The sequence below is a fragment of the Misgurnus anguillicaudatus genome, chromosome 7 (assembly GCF_027580225.2).
Source record: "Misgurnus anguillicaudatus chromosome 7, ASM2758022v2, whole genome shotgun sequence".
Taxonomy (NCBI): domain Eukaryota; kingdom Metazoa; phylum Chordata; class Actinopteri; order Cypriniformes; family Cobitidae; genus Misgurnus; species Misgurnus anguillicaudatus.
In genome coordinates this window covers 33,359,072-33,376,135 of record NC_073343.2, presented here as the reverse complement: position 1 = coordinate 33,376,135, position 17,064 = coordinate 33,359,072, and the positions used below count along the sequence as shown (strand labels likewise).

General features: G+C 36.6%; 1 protein-coding gene across 3 annotated transcripts in view; it reads right to left on the bottom strand.

Moving 5' to 3' along the window:
* Window positions 1-2,306: 2,306 nt before the first annotated feature.
* prkd3 (protein kinase D3) overlaps window positions 2,307-17,064 on the bottom strand; it is a 57,262-nt gene continuing 42,504 nt past the window's right edge. For all 3 annotated transcript variants that reach the window (XM_055173169.2, XM_055173170.2, XM_055173171.2), the window contains 9 exons: window positions 13,438-13,729; window positions 10,099-10,151; window positions 9,820-9,892; window positions 9,454-9,560; window positions 9,174-9,335; window positions 6,740-6,838; window positions 6,387-6,654; window positions 3,974-4,059; window positions 2,307-3,886 (listed from right to left, as the gene is read on the bottom strand). In XM_055173169.2, the coding sequence (XP_055029144.1) occupies window positions 3,713-3,886; window positions 3,974-4,059; window positions 6,387-6,654; window positions 6,740-6,838; window positions 9,174-9,335; window positions 9,454-9,560; window positions 9,820-9,892; window positions 10,099-10,151; window positions 13,438-13,729 (1,314 nt within the window). In that variant the 3' untranslated portion in view covers window positions 2,307-3,712. The remainder of the gene's footprint in view (window positions 3,887-3,973; window positions 4,060-6,386; window positions 6,655-6,739; window positions 6,839-9,173; window positions 9,336-9,453; window positions 9,561-9,819; window positions 9,893-10,098; window positions 10,152-13,437; window positions 13,730-17,064) is intronic.

Here is a 17,064-nt window from a genome sequence, read left to right as displayed (position 1 = left end):
AAACTAATCCAGTCTTTCTCCTTCACCAATCCACATCAGCAGGCGGCCTTATTGCCTGATCACAGCGTTTACAAAATTGCATCCAGCTGTTTTTAATGGCCGCTGACTTGTGGTGCCACTGTAATGTTGTGGTTAACTGAGCTCTGGCAGACGGATACACGGACACCACGACACAAACACCATGATGGACGCCTTTGGTCCAGGCTGCCGTATGTGGTTTCAGCTTTTTGGCTCCTATTTATTCTTATTCATAGCTTAGCTTTCCACTTTTAAACATTGCCATGGGGCTACTATGTGGCAATAAAGCCTTAATATTAATCTTACTAGTTAATAGAGTGCTGCAGAGATGACGTATTCTTGTCACGAGTCCAACACGGAAGTTAGGTCATTTATTTTTCACATACACTTTTAGATTATTGCAGATAATAAGCTCTGTGTTTAACAAAAGTTTAACACATTTATCAATATAATCTTCACAGATGAACGCAACTTTTTAAGTATAAATTTATGTACTATGAAATGCTTAGGCTACAAGCGAACTACACCAGCTGTCTCTCGTCATCACCATCAAGCGTGTACCTGTGATATCTGTGCTAGTGAGTATCTGGCAAATGCGAGTGCCTCTTTTATCATAAAACCAAGATGCATGATGCACTTGGTTCACATGATGTGCCAAACACATATTTTGACAAGAGCCACACGCATGACAGGCTAAATACATGTTGTCACGAACTTCGCATAATGGGCCCTTGAAAAAGCAGTCACCAACGTACAAAAATTTCGGGCAAGATCTTATTTAAAGGAAAACACCACCACTTTTCAATATTTTACTGTATTCTTACCTCAACTTACATGAATGAATACATCCCTATCTTTTTCAAATGCGTGCACTTAATCTTTGTACAGCGCGTCGTGAATGTGTTAGCATTTAGCCTAGCCCCATTCATTTCTTAGGATCCAAACAGGGACGAACCTAGAAGCCACCGAACACTTCCATGTTTTCCCTATTTAAAGACTGTTACATGAGTAGTTACACGAGTAAATAGGGTGACACAAAATAAAACGTGGCCATTTTGTGACTTAAGGGCTCGTTATAGTTGTGCGTAGGACCTACGGTGTAGCCGCGACGGCGTAGGTTCCGCGTCGGTTTTCATTTATACTTTTGTGTCGACGTGCAAACACACGCGCAGACCGCTGGTAGGCAGTAACCACGTGTGTAACCACAGTAGCAGCGCAACCGTCAATGAAGAAGAAGCTTGGCAAGTTAACCCACAAACGAAGAAGAAACAGCAACTTGTAGTGTATGATTTGAGAAGAGCAGCAATGATGGAAGTAAATAAACAACGACTTTTGTCGCAGTTTGAGTTAAATCACTCCTCAACTTGGCTCATCTTTGTTTTCACCGTCGCAAACGGAAATAACTATGACGCAGTTTTTTTACCTGACGGGAGGGGTTCTGGTGGACCAATCACAGTGTTTGCGGTCCGCGTAGATCTGACGCGCTGTTAAAAATTTTGCAAGGTGTAGTCAGGCTACGGATAGCCTACGCCATAGTTACGGCATAGAACTTACGCACGACTATAAATCTGTCTTTAATTTGCAGCACTTCGACCTCGGGCCCAGTAATGCTGAATTCACACCAAACGCAGTAGATGCGGCAAAAACCCGCTATTTGCACATAGTTGGACGCTTGAACATTCACGCGGAAATTCCTGTCATGGGAGGGGCTTCTGCGACACGTCACTACTAGAGCAAGCTCCTGATTGGTTAATGCGACGCGAATATCCACCAAAGTTCAGAATTTCCACTTGTGCCTTTCCCATTTGCGCAGATTGGGCCTTCCACGCCATTCACACGTTCTGCGTCGCAGGATGCCTATTTGCGTCTTTGCATTGACTTCACATGTAAATCACTCGCGCTTGCCGCATCTTCCGCGTCTGGTGTGAATGCCACATAACTCCGTAACTAAAATTCATCCCTGTTTGGATCCTAAGGAATGAATGGGGCTAGGCTAAATGCTAACACATTCATGACGCGCTGTACAACGATTAAGTGCACACATTGAATAAAGATGTATGCATTACATTAATGAATTAATTTGTCTAAGTTGAGGTAGGAACATAGTAAAATATGGAAAAGGGTGGTGTTTTCCTTTAAGGCGTTTAACCAAAACCCCATGGAACCGAACGATAGAACCGGAAGTGCAAAAATGCTAACTCGCTTCTGAGTTTTGCCTACAAAAATACGTCATCCTTGCGACACTCTGTGGGAATACTAAAATATTGTTTTATTCAAAAAGCTAAAAATTTCACAGCGTGTATTGTTTTTATTTAATCAGTATGCACTGAAATACACAAAAACGGACATTTGCCAATCCAGCGGCAACATTAAAAAAACTAACACAATGAATTAGAGGAATCCTCAAGCCTCCTCTCCCAGATTTTAACATGCATACAAAAAACTTTCATCTTTTCTCAGGATTGTCAAAACTGCATAAAAGGGTTTCTGTCGAGATACCCACATGTGACCCAGTCTGTGAAATCCCAGCGAAAGTCAGTTTTTACTGTTTTCTACATAAAATCATCCGACAACTTTCTGTGAAAATATAACTTTGATTGATCTTTAAAATTGATTATGAGACCTTAACCTGAATTACACAGACAGAGTCACAAATATAAGAATAAAATCTGTTATGTGTTCATCAAATGCTGTGTGCATGTTTGTAGAGCACAAACATACATTTAAACAGCTTCGTTTCATTTAGCAGGTTGTATTTAGAACAACGTTAACAGAAATCCATTATCAAAATATTTTGATTCCTCTTTCTCTCTTTGATATTCCAGTTCTGGGATTCATAGTTAAAAAGCAAGAAAGAAGATATCATAATACTGTTGAACATTTCTTTCTAGAAACACTTGTTAGCCATTATCATCCATACGGTTTTATTTCAAGAAAAGAAAGCTGTGCCGATTGGTCAAAAGGCTGTCGAGACGTTTCACAGTAGACTTTTGACCGACACCATATTCTGTTTGTGTATTTTAAGAGAATAAATAAAAAGATCGTCTGGCGTAAGAAAAATAGACACAACAAATGTAAAGTAAGTCTTTGGTCCTTCAAACACATCATCTCCCATTCCTGGCAGTACAGTAAAGTTCATCTTTTATCCGTCAAACTGTGTATGTAGAAGAGCGCCGGCTGATCTTCAGGCTCTCGTACACAGTTATCTCATGTAACATCGTTCACTTGTACCAGCTGCAATGGTTGTATTGTTTAGTGCAAAAATCAGACTCTTCAAAACATTTAGTCTGCTGTAGTAAAAATCATTTGTAAGACTTAAAACGGGTGAGAAGAAAAACAATAAAAACGTCACGTTCCAGTTTGATGCTTTCAAATGAAGCCTGAACAGCATTTTCTGTTTGACTTCATTCACATCTCTAAATAACATTTCTTGAAACTGTAGATAGTTTTGAAAAGACTGATCATACTTTCTCTAAAAGAAAGAGCACCTTTTAAAAACAACGTCTAGTCTGTAATAAAGGTTTCATCATCATCATCATCATCATCAGTGTGGATCCACTGAAAGCAGCGCAAAGCTCCTCTGGTCCTGTAGCACGTCACAGACTCAAACACAGACGGAGATGTTGCAATCTCTATAGAGGTTGCTGCCTTTGGTTTTTCACATTGAGCTTTAGTTAAGCCTCGTGTGTGTCCACTAGGGGTCCTCATCCATATCATCCAGATTTGGAGCCATGATGAAATGTTTAGGGTAGAGTAAACTGTGCTCATACGCGTACTTCTCCCAGCGTGCATCATCGCTCTCGTGAGTGATGTAACGCTCTCCTCGACGCGTTTCAAACTCGCGCAGGTCCAGCCACGTTTGGTAGTCCTGGAGGACGATGGAGAAGAAAAGTTGAGATGTAAAGGTCTAAAACATTCAGAGTAGTATAACATTACAGACGTGTCCGCTTCTCACCTGTAGCCACGGATGACTGAGAGTTTTATCCACGCTGTAACGCTTTCTCATCTTAACTTGAAGAAGATTGTTGATCAGATCTGTAGCTGTGGGGTAGATTTAAGACAATGCATACTTTAATCCCACAAATAAATCAGTTTAATAGACACTTTAAGGGGCGGTTTCCAGGACAGGGCTTATCATAGTCCCAGACTAAAATGCATGTGTGAGCTGCTTTCATTAAAAACACATTGTCCAGATTAAATTTAACATATTTTGTTGACATTATTTTGTCTTAAGATTCACACCTGTAGTATTTTTTGTAAGGTATGTTTGTAAAAATGACTTAAATGACCTAATATAAATAAGGCATAGTGCTGGATTAACCTAAAACCTGTCCGGGAAACAGCCCCAAAATGTTTGATTGTTATTGCATTAGATAAAATATCTTATTACACGACTCGCTGGAATGCTTAATTCTGATTGGCCAGTTGCGACATTTGAAGGGTTTGTTATTCCCAGATAACTACCGCTCAAAACTAATAACACACGGTAGCAATCATTTTGACAAGTACAGTTTAATATTACACAAAATGAAATAGAAATATGTCTTTTAATCACATATATAATATTATATTTACAAATGATTAAACCAAATAGTGTGTTTGTGACATTTTAACCTTTTGTCTTATCTTAAAACCGAAAGTAAACGGGTTTTTTTCTCATGGAAGGTCTGCAATCGATAAAAACGAGCAAAAAGGTAAATAGCTGTGTAATTAACGGGTTAATTACGTTTGGTCCATATCACTGCAAAGTTAATTACATTAAATTAAATTGATTAAATGTTTTGTTCGTTTTTTTCTAATATGTCAAAACAATTTCAGAACCCTTTGTGTCAGGAAGAATAACTTCTGTTAGTTGTCTGTTTTTTATTTATTGTGCACATACATAAAGTTAAATATAACCTTTTGACATTTTGTTAAGATATTTAAAATGATTTGACATAGTATTAACATTTAAATGACATTTTAATGTAATGTTAGCAATTATTCTGCTATGTAATGTTTGACAGATTTATGACAAGTTATGATGTATTGGTTAATGTCAACTTGTCATAACAAAGAAAATTCAAACAATTTCATCATTGCATTAAAAATGACATAACTGAACAAATGACACTTAATGACAGTTGTTATAAATGTGCATAAAATCTCCTTTATGTTCATGACACGTGTCATGTCATGATTATGAAGGTGTCATGTCAGTTTATGAACACCCCTTCAAGTAAAGTGCCACCCAGTTGGGTTATCATGACGTATTGAAGCCTCGATTGCTAAAATCGAGTGACTTGGCCATTTTGAAACACGCTCTGAAACCATTGATTCGAAACAAACGATTTGTAAAAGTGTTGCAAGGCTTCATGAAGCAGTGTTTCCAAATCGCCCATCATAAGTACAGGAGACAGATGGTTGTTATTGCATAATAAACCCCTCTTTAGTGTTATAAAAGACCCTCTACATTGCATCGGGACCTGATGATTGTCAAGGCTTATTTCTGCGATAACATCCAGCTGACTCTACATTATCCCTTACAAAGTAAATATGGCATCTGTAAAGAAATGATGCTCTGAATTACCTTCACTCGGTGTCTGGTCTAGAACAACTTAAACTGGTGATGTAAGAGTAATTGCTTCAACAAATATAAATCAAGCATTTAAAGATGATGTGATGATATTGTAGAGAGGGAAGTGACATTTATAGTATTGCAGAGGAGTATATGAGACTGAAAGTGGGCGAGGCCGGTATGATGTCTCAGATTTCAGGGCGATCTGAACTATTCTGAAGAGATGTGGAGGTGGACAGTCTGCTTGCTGTCTAACAGACGACTATAATCAGTCTCGTCTACAGTACAAGACAAATACTGCATTAATACACGCGTCTACACTCATTATTGGTTAGGTAAGGAATAATTGACGACGGGCCATTGAATTATAAGAAAATAATGCACACCAAGGTGGTAATGCGGCACGACGCAAAGCGGAGTGCCGTTTCACCGCAGGTGTGCATTATTTTCAAATAATTCAAAGGACCGGAGTCAATTATTCCGCTTATACCACGGTTACCACAAACATTGCTCTGGTGCCTATTTTTAAGACATTTGAAAAGATAGGTGTGCGGTTTACAGAAAAATAATCAACACCCATAGAACATTTCTCAGCCAATCAGAATGCAGCATTCAACAGACCCGTGGTATAATAGTATATGAAGATATATGTAAGTGTCAAATGTTTAAATAGTAGTAAGGGTCTGTAAACTTTTAAACTGGGCTAGTTATTTTGTGTTGTGGACACCTCCTGTAATGTGAAATAGTTATTTAAGACAGTATTCAAACTTAACTGTGAAGCAGAAGAGTTTAGCAGTAATTTGCTCCTTACCATCTGTGGAGATCTCTTTCCAGGGCGTCGCTGGGTACATGAAGGCTGCGTTTTGGATTTGGTCATTAATGTCCTCGTCCTCATTGAAAGGAAAAGTGCCGCTCAGGCTGACGTAAATAATGACTCCCACCGACCACATATCCAGTGAACGGTTGTAGCCTTTACTACGCAGTACCTCCGGGGCCAAATACGCCGGCGTGCCCACCACCGAGCGACGGAAAGATTTCTCTCCAATAATGCGGGCAAACCCAAAGTCACATAATTTCACCTGGAACAACAGACAGAGGTTTCACCGGGTCAGTCTAGTTAGGTGACGTCAGTATTTAGTAGTGATCTCTTTATTAAGTGTTTACCTGAGGAAATGGTTCAGCGGATGCCAACAGCACATTTTCTGGCTTCAAATCACAGTGTACGATGTTCTTGAAATGGAGATGTCGCAAAGCCACAAGGATCTACCACAGGAAAGTCGGCACTTAATTTTACTGGCAAGCATGTTTAATGATTAATGCATGTTAAAATATTTAATAGCAGGAAATAAATCAGATTTGTGAAGTGGATGTTTTTAATGTCGAGAGACAGTCTTTTATTTTTTGAGAATTAGCACAGTTTTGTATTTTGTATTTCATTTTCCTGGTCTTTAAAGATTACCCACAAAAGATGAACATTCACTGACATGTTGCTCTGTTTTATTGTAGAGAGTTGGCCAAGTTTTTCTCTTATCAATATACAAGTAATTTTATGAAATAATACAGACATGGTGTCATAGTCATTATAAATCATGCTGAAGGGAATCAATGTAAATAACCGAAGATTCACATAACTTATCATGTCCTTCACTGCAAAAAATGATTTTCAAGAAAACATAAAATTCTTAAATTAAGATGCTTTTTCTTGATGAGCAAAAGACCCAAGAAAATAAGTCTTACTTTTAGACCAAAAATATCAAATTTAAGTGATTTTGTGCATAAACAAGCCAAAAAATCAGCCAATGGGGTAAACAAAAAATCTGGAACATTTTTCTTAAACAATAAATTCAAGAAAAATCCAAGAAAAAATTGTTTATCCCATTGGCAGATTTTTCTGCCTGCTTCATGCACAAAATCACCCAAACTTGACACTCTTGGTCCAAAAACTAGACTTATCCTCTTGGGTCGTTTTGCTCATCAAGAAAAAGCATCTTAATTTAAGAATCTCTAGATATTTTTACTGAAAACAAAACACTGAAAACATTTTCTCTTGACAATCATTTTTTGCAGTGTAGATCTTATTAATCACATATTTAAGTAAAAAAATGAATACTTGAAGAGTTCAGATGCAAAACCCTCTTAAGTGTGTCTGACATATTTTCTTGTAAATGAGCATTCATGTTTAAGTTCAGTAATTTCACTTTAATTGCAATGAAAAGGTTATTTAAATGCATTATTTTCACAAATGTCACTTTAGTTATTTCATTAGTATCTTTTGCTGCAAAACCCTCTTAAGTGCATGCAAGCTTTTTTGGCCTTTTAAAAAAATCTCTTCTTTGGTTAAGACATAGTAAACAGTTGCAAAATTACTAAAGATGCGACTAGAAACTTTTTTGATGAATGTCAGAATGTAAAAATGAAGAATCTTGGCCACACATTAGGGGGCGCCGTGATTCATGTCGCTGCCATATGCGGGTTGTATTCAGGTCCAAGTACTCTCGCAAGTTTGAATGTGACCACAGTTGTTTCACATAAATTTTCTGTGCACTTATGCTACGTACACACCAAACACGAAGCATCGCGTTCCTCGCTCTAGATTACTTGCTGGATTTAACCTTATGTCATGCTAATTTTTCATTCGAGTTTAATATTTTAAGGTGAATAGTGCGTGTTTTTGCCGCAATCCCACTGCCCAACTTGCATCATTCACATTACCCACACAAGTTTGCGTCTATTCATGTCTCTGCATTGACTTTGTATGTAATCTACACACACAAATTGTTACATTCGCATTTGTTGTGTATGCCCCATTAGAGGACTTTGCTGAAAAAGTGACGTGCCATTCAACGAATTCTACCAACAAAGCGGTATTTCTGAATGACCTAAGGCCAGGATTTAGCGAAATTGAAGGGAAAGTATTTGATGAACGTATAATATGTGCGTTTAGCGGCTTTTGTATATTGTTGTTAATATTATATTTTAGTCTTGATCTAAGGTTTATGATTTATGAACAACAACTGGTTCTTTAAATTAACAAAACCATCTCCACTCCAATAGAAATCATTCAGTCTGGCCATTTGTTTTAAAACATTGATCTATGACACTGTAGAAATGTAGCCATATGTTAGCCGATTTGTGGCTTTAGTTCTGTGGGCTCCCGTAGACCCCCCGACTGCTTTAATCAACCTCAGACTCACCAAACTCATTTAGATGAGATCCAGACTCTTCCCTCATCTAAACACCACCCAAATCATAATGAATGACATAAACATGGAGACATCTGATATGAAAAGTAAAGCAGAAGTTCTATGCCGTAGGCTGTGCATAGCCTGACGCGCAACTCGCATGAAATTTAACAACGGGGACCACAAGCGCTGTGATTGGTCCACTAGAACCCTTCACGTCAGGTGAAAAACATTTTGCGTCACATTTCTTCATAGGCATTTTCGCTTGTGACGGTAAGAACAAAGATGCGTCATCTGCACATTGACGCAGACGTATGAATGAAAAACAACGTGTATCCTACGGCTTACGCAAACTATAATGAGCACTCAAGGGTAGATTTTAAAATAAAATCAACATATAAGAGATCATTTCAAACCTGTGTGACTAGAAACTTAGTGATGCGCTCTGGAAGTTTGCTCTTCTCGCTGGACAAGATCATCTCCAGCATGTCTCCATGAAGTTTCTCCATTACAACAAAAACTCGTTCAGGAGTTTCAAACATGCACTCCAGGTTCACAATGCCAGGATGGTGTAAATTCTTCAAAAACGAAAAAACAAAGCATACATTTTGGATTGAGGTCAGTAACATCCTAAAGGGCATATACACCCAAAACTCGTATCTCTTATTACGTAACCTTATTACAAAATATATTCACCTGTAAAATGGCGACCTCGTTCCTCAGCTGACTCTCCTGTTTGGTGGGGAATCTCATTTTGTCAATGACCTTGATGGCCACATCTCTGCCTGTTTTTCTGTGTTTTCCTTTATTACAGATAAAATGCAATAAAAGAAAATTCATCGTGATAATGTGCTGTCAACTAGCTACACATAATAAACCAGACAGGGTGAGTGAATTGGGGCAGGCAAGAGACTTTTATGATGCTAAACGGGTTTATGTGTGCATTATTCTGCCAAAATAAATAAATAAATGAATATGAAATATGAATAGCAGTCATTATGTAAATTACTATAGGCAAGAATAAATTATTGACCAATCATAATCGGGCATTTCTATCTGTACCTCCATAAACAATGCCAAACTGTCCAGAACCAAGCACTTCATCAGCAAAGATCTGATATATTGAGCTGATGTCCTAAAGACAGAAACACATAATTATGATCAATTACAATATAATATGTTTAAGTCAAATATCATTTAATCAATGGACACAATATTCTGTATTTTATCTGAGAAATGTTCAATGTTCATGACTGTGGTAGGACTCACTATTTGTAATGGACTGAACATGCAGAAGTGTATAAAGAGGATGTGTAGTTGTGAAATATTACCAGAACTCACCACATTCTCTTGGATTTGACTGTTTGATACAGAAATGCTGATGGATAATTCTTCTAAAAACAGATTAAAGATTGTACGGTTATTCTGATCAGCTTCCTGACATTTCATACAGGCTTAAATTAGAATAGCAGAACAATATGCATTTACTTTCACTTTAAAGGGATAGTTCACCCAAACATGAAAATCCAGTCATCATTTACTCACCCTCACGTTGTTCCAAACTAACAACTAAACCAGTATAAATTTCTTTATTCTGCTGAACACAAATGAAGATATATTGAAAAATGATAATAACCAAACAGACATGGGGCACCACTGATCTCCATAGTATTCATTTTTTCTTATTATGGAAATCAATGGTGCCCCAGAGATCTGCTTTGTTACAAACATTCTTCAAAATTGAAAAATGTTAAAAACCAAACAGATCTGGGGCACTATTGACCTCCATAGTATTATATTTTTCTTACTATAGAAGTCAATGGTGCCCTAGAGATCTGCTTGGTTACAAACATTCTTCAAAATTTAAAAATGTTAAAAACCAAACAGATCTGGGGCACTACTGACCTCCATAGTATTATATTTTTTCTTATCATGGAAATCAATGGTGCCCCAGAGATCTGCTTTGTTACAAACATTCTTCAAAATTTTAAAATGTTAAAAACCAAACAGATCTGGGGCACCGTTGACCTCCATAGTATTCATTTTTTCTTATCATGGAAATCAATGGTGCCCCAGAGATCTGCTTTGTTACAAACATTCTTCAAAATTGAAAAATGTTAAAAACCAAACAGATCTGGGGCACTACTGACCTCCATAGTATTATATTTTTCTTACTATAGAAGTCAATGGTGCCCTAGAGATCTGCTTGGTTACAAACATTCTTCAAAATTTAAAAATGTTAAAAACCAAACAGATCTGGGGCACTACTGACCTCCATAGTATTATATTTTTCTTACTATAGAAGTCAATGGTGCCCCAGAGATCTGCTTGGTTACAAACATTCTTCAAAATTGAAAAATGTTAAAAACCAAACAGATCTGGGGCACTATTGACCTCCATAGTATTATATTTTTCTTACTATAGAAGTCAATGGTGCCCCAGAGATCTGCTAGGTTACAAACATTCTTCAAAATTGAATAATGATAATAACCTGGGGCATAATTGACTTACAAAGTATTATATTTTTCTTACTATGGAAGTCAATGGTGCCCCAGAGATCTGCTTAATTACAAACATTCTTCAAAATTTTAAAATGTTAAAAACCAAACAGATCTGGGGCACCGTTGACCTCCATAGTATTCATTTTTTCTTATTATGGAAATCAATGGTGCCCCAGAGATCTGCTTTGTTACAAACATTCTTCAAAATTGAAAAATGTTAAAAACCAAACAGATCTGGGGCACTACTGACCTCCATAGTATTATATTTTTCTTACTATAGAAGTCAATGGTGCCCTAGAGATCTGCTTGGTTACAAACATTCTTCAAAATTTAAAAATGTTAAAAACCAAACAGATCTGGGGCACTACTGACCTCCATAGTATTTTATTTTTCTTACTATAGAAGTCAATGGTGCCCTAGAGATCTGCTTGGTTACAAACATTCTTCAAAATTTAAAAATGTTAAAAACCAAACAGATCTGGGGCACTATTGACCTCCATAATATTATATTTTTCTTACTATAGAAGTCAATGGTGCCCCAGAGATCTGCTTGGTTACAAACATTCTTCAAAATTGAATAATGATAATAACTTAACAGATCTGGGGCACCATTGACCTCCAAAGTATTATATTTTTCTTATTATGGAAGTCATTGGTGCCCCAGAGATCTGCTTGGTTACAAACATTCTTTAAAATTGAAAAATGATAATAACGAAACAGAACTGGGGCACCACTGATCTCCATAGTATTCTTTTTTCTTACTATAGAAGTCAATGGTGCCCCAGAGATCTGCTTGGTCACAAACATTCTTTAAATTGAAAAATGACAATAACTAAACAGATCTGGGGCACCATTGACCTCCATAGTATTATTTTTCTTACTATAGAAGTCAAGTCAGTGGTGCCCCAGAGATCTGCTTGGTTACAAACATTATACAAAATATCTTCATTTGTGTTCAGCAGAACAAAGAAATTTATGCAAAATGTAAAATTTAAAAAATTAAATTTAAGTTTGGAAACCCCTTAAGGGCAAAAAAATGATAAAACTTAAATTTTGGTAAACTATCACCTGGTTTTACATTTATCACATGCAACAAATTATGAGTTATTGTAAGTGTTGTATTCAATTCCAAGCTTATGAATTTACAAGACAAGACAGTAATTTCTTATTGTTAACATGCATGACTGATTAAAACAACGTATTGGTTGAATAAATCAATAAAATTGAATAAAATGGCACGTAGTGCTGGATATTGCGACCAGGTTGGCAATTGGATTAATTTTTATATGGTTTCAATTTTGATCAATTAGATATCAATATGATTTGCATGTAATGAACAGATCCAATATACTGTTAACACGCGCGTTTGCTTTCTAAGGTGTTTACATTTGCACAACAGACTACGTTTACGAGGAAAATCGTGTCATTTTGAAAAAATCTGGTGTAAATATGTCCATTCACGAAAACATGACACAATACTTCTCAAACTATTTTTTGCCTAAAACATTTGCATATAATGAACATGTGCAAATGGTGCGGGGATCGATATTGTTTTGTTAAATTGAACATTACATGAATATTCTTTACATCGGCCTGATCATGGGGGTTAAAGTAAAAAGTAATTTGGGTTATTCTTGTGTAAAGGTGAACCTCAATTTTCATTTCTTGGTCAAAACATGCCATGAATGTTAAATGAAAAGTGTGCTTGTTTAATAAATAAATAAACGGATTTTATTAATCCAGACCTGTCAAACCTTTTTAATCTTTGGTGTCTCTCAACACAATTTAATATAGAGGTGCATCAGGATATTAAACTGAGATCCGTTCACTCTCGAACAGAAAATCCTCTCAGTTCCTATTACATTTATGCATTTGGCACTTTTATCCAATGTGACTTACAAGGTACACATTTTTATCGGTATGTGTGTTCACTGGGTTTAAACCCATGATCTTTTGCCACTGAGCTATCCAGGAGCATATTTATCAACCAATACAACCATTAATGGTATTGATAAGACATGCCATTGATATTCCTTTTTATTCAATTTGAAAACATCATTGCACCGAAACTTTGTGTTTGCTTGTATAGTCATAAATGCTCTTTATATGTTAAACATCTTAAATGTCAAATGACTACAACTGATGACCTATCATCAAAAAATAGTCAGATCTGACTTACTGTGGTCTTTACTCTGTCCTGCCGTGGTGCCCACACTGGGTTGTGGTGTTACCGGGACAGGCATCAGGGCCTGGCGAATGGCCCTCTCCCATCCCTGTGCCACCTCCAGACCCACACCACCTGCAGCCAGCGCCGGGTTGTGGATGTGGAGGTGAGGACCACCGGTGTTTTCTCCCACGTAATACACCATGGTGTCGGTGATGATCTCGAAACAGTGCGGATTGCCCCCCAATGCAAGACAACTGAAGTCGTGTGCGACCTCCACCTGTAAGATCTCTGATAGGGGAATCTCCTGTGGGTCAAACAAATGAGTCAGAAATTCAAACACTGACTCAATCTATCACTTAGATAAGGCCGTTAAAACAATCAGGTTGTCTTAACCTCTGGAAATGAGTCATAAAAATTCATCCACGTGCCCTTGAAAATAAAATAAAAAATATAAAGTCCGGCTATCTTAAAGATATCAAAGCATCCATTGGTACAGCTTGAAGAGCATCTGAGATGACTGCTGCCAACCAAAAGTCCTTTTCAAGTCTCTCCAGCTTTACTAAGATATGCTTAAACTTCCTATATCGTATAAATGCACATCACAAACACCACCGTCTTCTTTTGTCTCCGAGTGCACATGAGGTTACCTCCTATCTTCATTGACATACAAAGCGCAATGTGCAAAGTCTGACTTGAACGTCTTTTAAGAGTCCACCTTCTGCTCAACCCCCAAACTGCTTTCAAATGAGACAGTGGGAGAAACAGTAGCTGCGACCAATCAGAGTAAATGCTGCGCCTGCGGTCTCCTCTGAATATAAGATGAAGTGCTTGTGGTTTGGTGGGTGAATCATGTGACCCAACCCTACAAAAAGCTTCATGATTACAGGGCAGCGTAGCAGAAGTGTTCACGTTTCTGCGTGTGGAGGAAAGTCACCGAGACTGTAGGAGATGGTCACTTCCCACTGAAGGGGGTGGGCTGTGGTTATCTTAAGATGGGTCTGAAACCCCCATACCCAAAAAGAGCCAAAGTAGAGGGCTTCGAATTTCAAAAGAAAAGGTTATGATTTCCAAATGTGGACGTTTGACATCCTTGTCATGATTCACATATGTGGAGAGTTACAAACAGTGCTTTGCAAAAAAATACTTACAAAATATAAAAAATACAAAAATCTGATTTTGTATAGATTTACAGACAACAGATGTAATTGCGTACATTTTTCGCATTTGTATGCATATTTGAACTTTTTATAAAATCTTTATGCCTAATTTACAACAAATGCGTACGCACATAAATTTGTTTTCAAACTCGTTTTTACGTTAGCGAATTTGAAAGGTTCTGAATGAATGTGGCCGCGGGCACAAGGTTGGTCATTTGCATAATACACGCCCAAACCAGCTCCATATAAGGGCATTTGGCAGCGCTTGTCCATGGAAAAGTTTAGAGAAGTTTGTCACTAAAGAGCTAAAAAGAAGCTAAAAAAATCTATTGTCATATTCGTTTTTGGCAAAAAAATGTGTTTTGCTTTGCCTTTTCAATTTGGGAGGTTTCGCTGTTAGGCTGCAGGATGTGCTTTGCGTCCATCGGAGTATAAAAGAAGTATATGAAATGCGATAACGGAGATGTTTAATAATATACCAAAGACGCACATCTGTATTTAAAATAAAACACAAAAGGCATGGATGAAGTAATTGACGTTTGAAATTGATATTTAAATTTTAGTGCTGGGCAAAGATTAATCGCGATTAATCACATACAAAATAAAAGTGATTTTTGGCATAATATATGTGTGTGTACTGTGTGTAATTATTATATACATATACACTTTAATGTATGTATTTAAGAAACATTTATATCTGTGTGTGTGTGTCTACACATATAATTATACATTAAAAAAATTATATAAAAAAAAAATCCAAAATAAATATATGTATGTGTGTGTGGTTAAATATACATAATAATTACACACAGTACACACACATATATTATGCAAAAAAAACAAACACTTTTATTTTGTATGCGATTAATCGCAATTAATCTTTGCCCAGCACTAATTAGAATATAAAATGTTATAATATATCAATCTTATATTATATACATTATAATGATAGTATTTTGCGATAATTGCGTACGTGTGGTATAAGTTGTTCTTCATACATTTTTGCTGAATCAGGATTTGTCTGTATGCAATCTAAGCATTCTACACTGCAAAAAATTTATTTCTTACTCAGTATTTTTGTCTTGTTTTCAGTAAAAAAAAAAAAAATTCTTATATTAAGATGCGTCTTCTTTATGAGCAAAATGACTTAGGAAAATATGTCTAGCTTTTATACAAACAAAGATCAAATTTAAGCAAATTCGTGCTTAAAACAAGCACAAAAAATATCTGCCAATCGAATAAGAAAATTTTTCTTGAATTAGGTGAAGAATTAATTTGATGAAAAAAGTAAACTTATTTCAAGAATTTTTTTCTTATTCCATTGGCATTGAATGGAGCCCCTAAGGGGACATGGAGCAAAAATTAAATAAAGTTTAGTTTCACGTGCGCACGCAAAGGTTTCGCGTGAGCAAATGAAACTAAACTTTAGATTTTTTTTTACTTCAATGTCACCCTAGGTTTGGTAGCATTGCTTGTTTTAAGCACTAATTTACTCAAAGTTTATATTTTTGTCTAAAAACTAGACCCACCTTCCCAAGTCACCCCGCTCATCAAGAAAATACATCTCAATCCAAGAACTTCTTTATATTTTTACTAAAAACAAGACAAAAACACTAAGTAAGTCAGTCATCCTTTGCAGTGTAAGTAAATTCGACCCAATGTCTTCATTAGCAAGCCTAACTATGTAATACATAATTATGTAATACTTTGTTAAAGTGAATCTAAAAGAAGAAACGGACCTGCCATATTCATTTCAAGATAAAGTTCAAATGCAGTATTTTCTCCCTGTGCCAAGCTGATGATAAAGTGGTTTGTACGACAGACCTAAACACACCCAGAAGTCTCACCCAGGGCGTTGAGGTTTACAGCCTTTGGTTTTACAGTTGGGAATTTTGTGGGTGTGAATGACTATAAAACACAGATTCTTATGCATACGAAACAATACGGTAGCAAAAATATAAAAGACAATACAGGAGGAGACTTTCTAAGAATGTGTACAAGTGAATAAATATCAACCAAATCCTGTTTAAAGCATGGTTCAAATGTTTCAAGAACATTTATTGTGTGCATCAGAGCATCTTTCACATTAATGTCCACATGACCTCAATAAATCAACCAATCTGCATCAAAATAAAACTGATGCTGACAAACACGCCGTTTGAAGTTGTTCATGGCCTTTTTATTCAATCTCACTGAAAATAAAGCAGACGGGGTGGGAGGGAGGGAGGGGGGTATTTCTGTGGTACTTACCAGATACCTCAGTGGGGAAAAAACTACCGCTCATACGCCTTATAACTGTACAGCTATGCTCTATATGAGCAATTCATTATAATAATCTGACCTTAACAGAACATTTGACCTAACGAAAAAATCTTTCATTTATGAGGGCTATAAGCATGATTTCCTGTATTACTTGAATATGTAAATAAACATTTAAATGTCAAACTTTTTATCTTCTATAAACCTCAAAAATTACAGTACA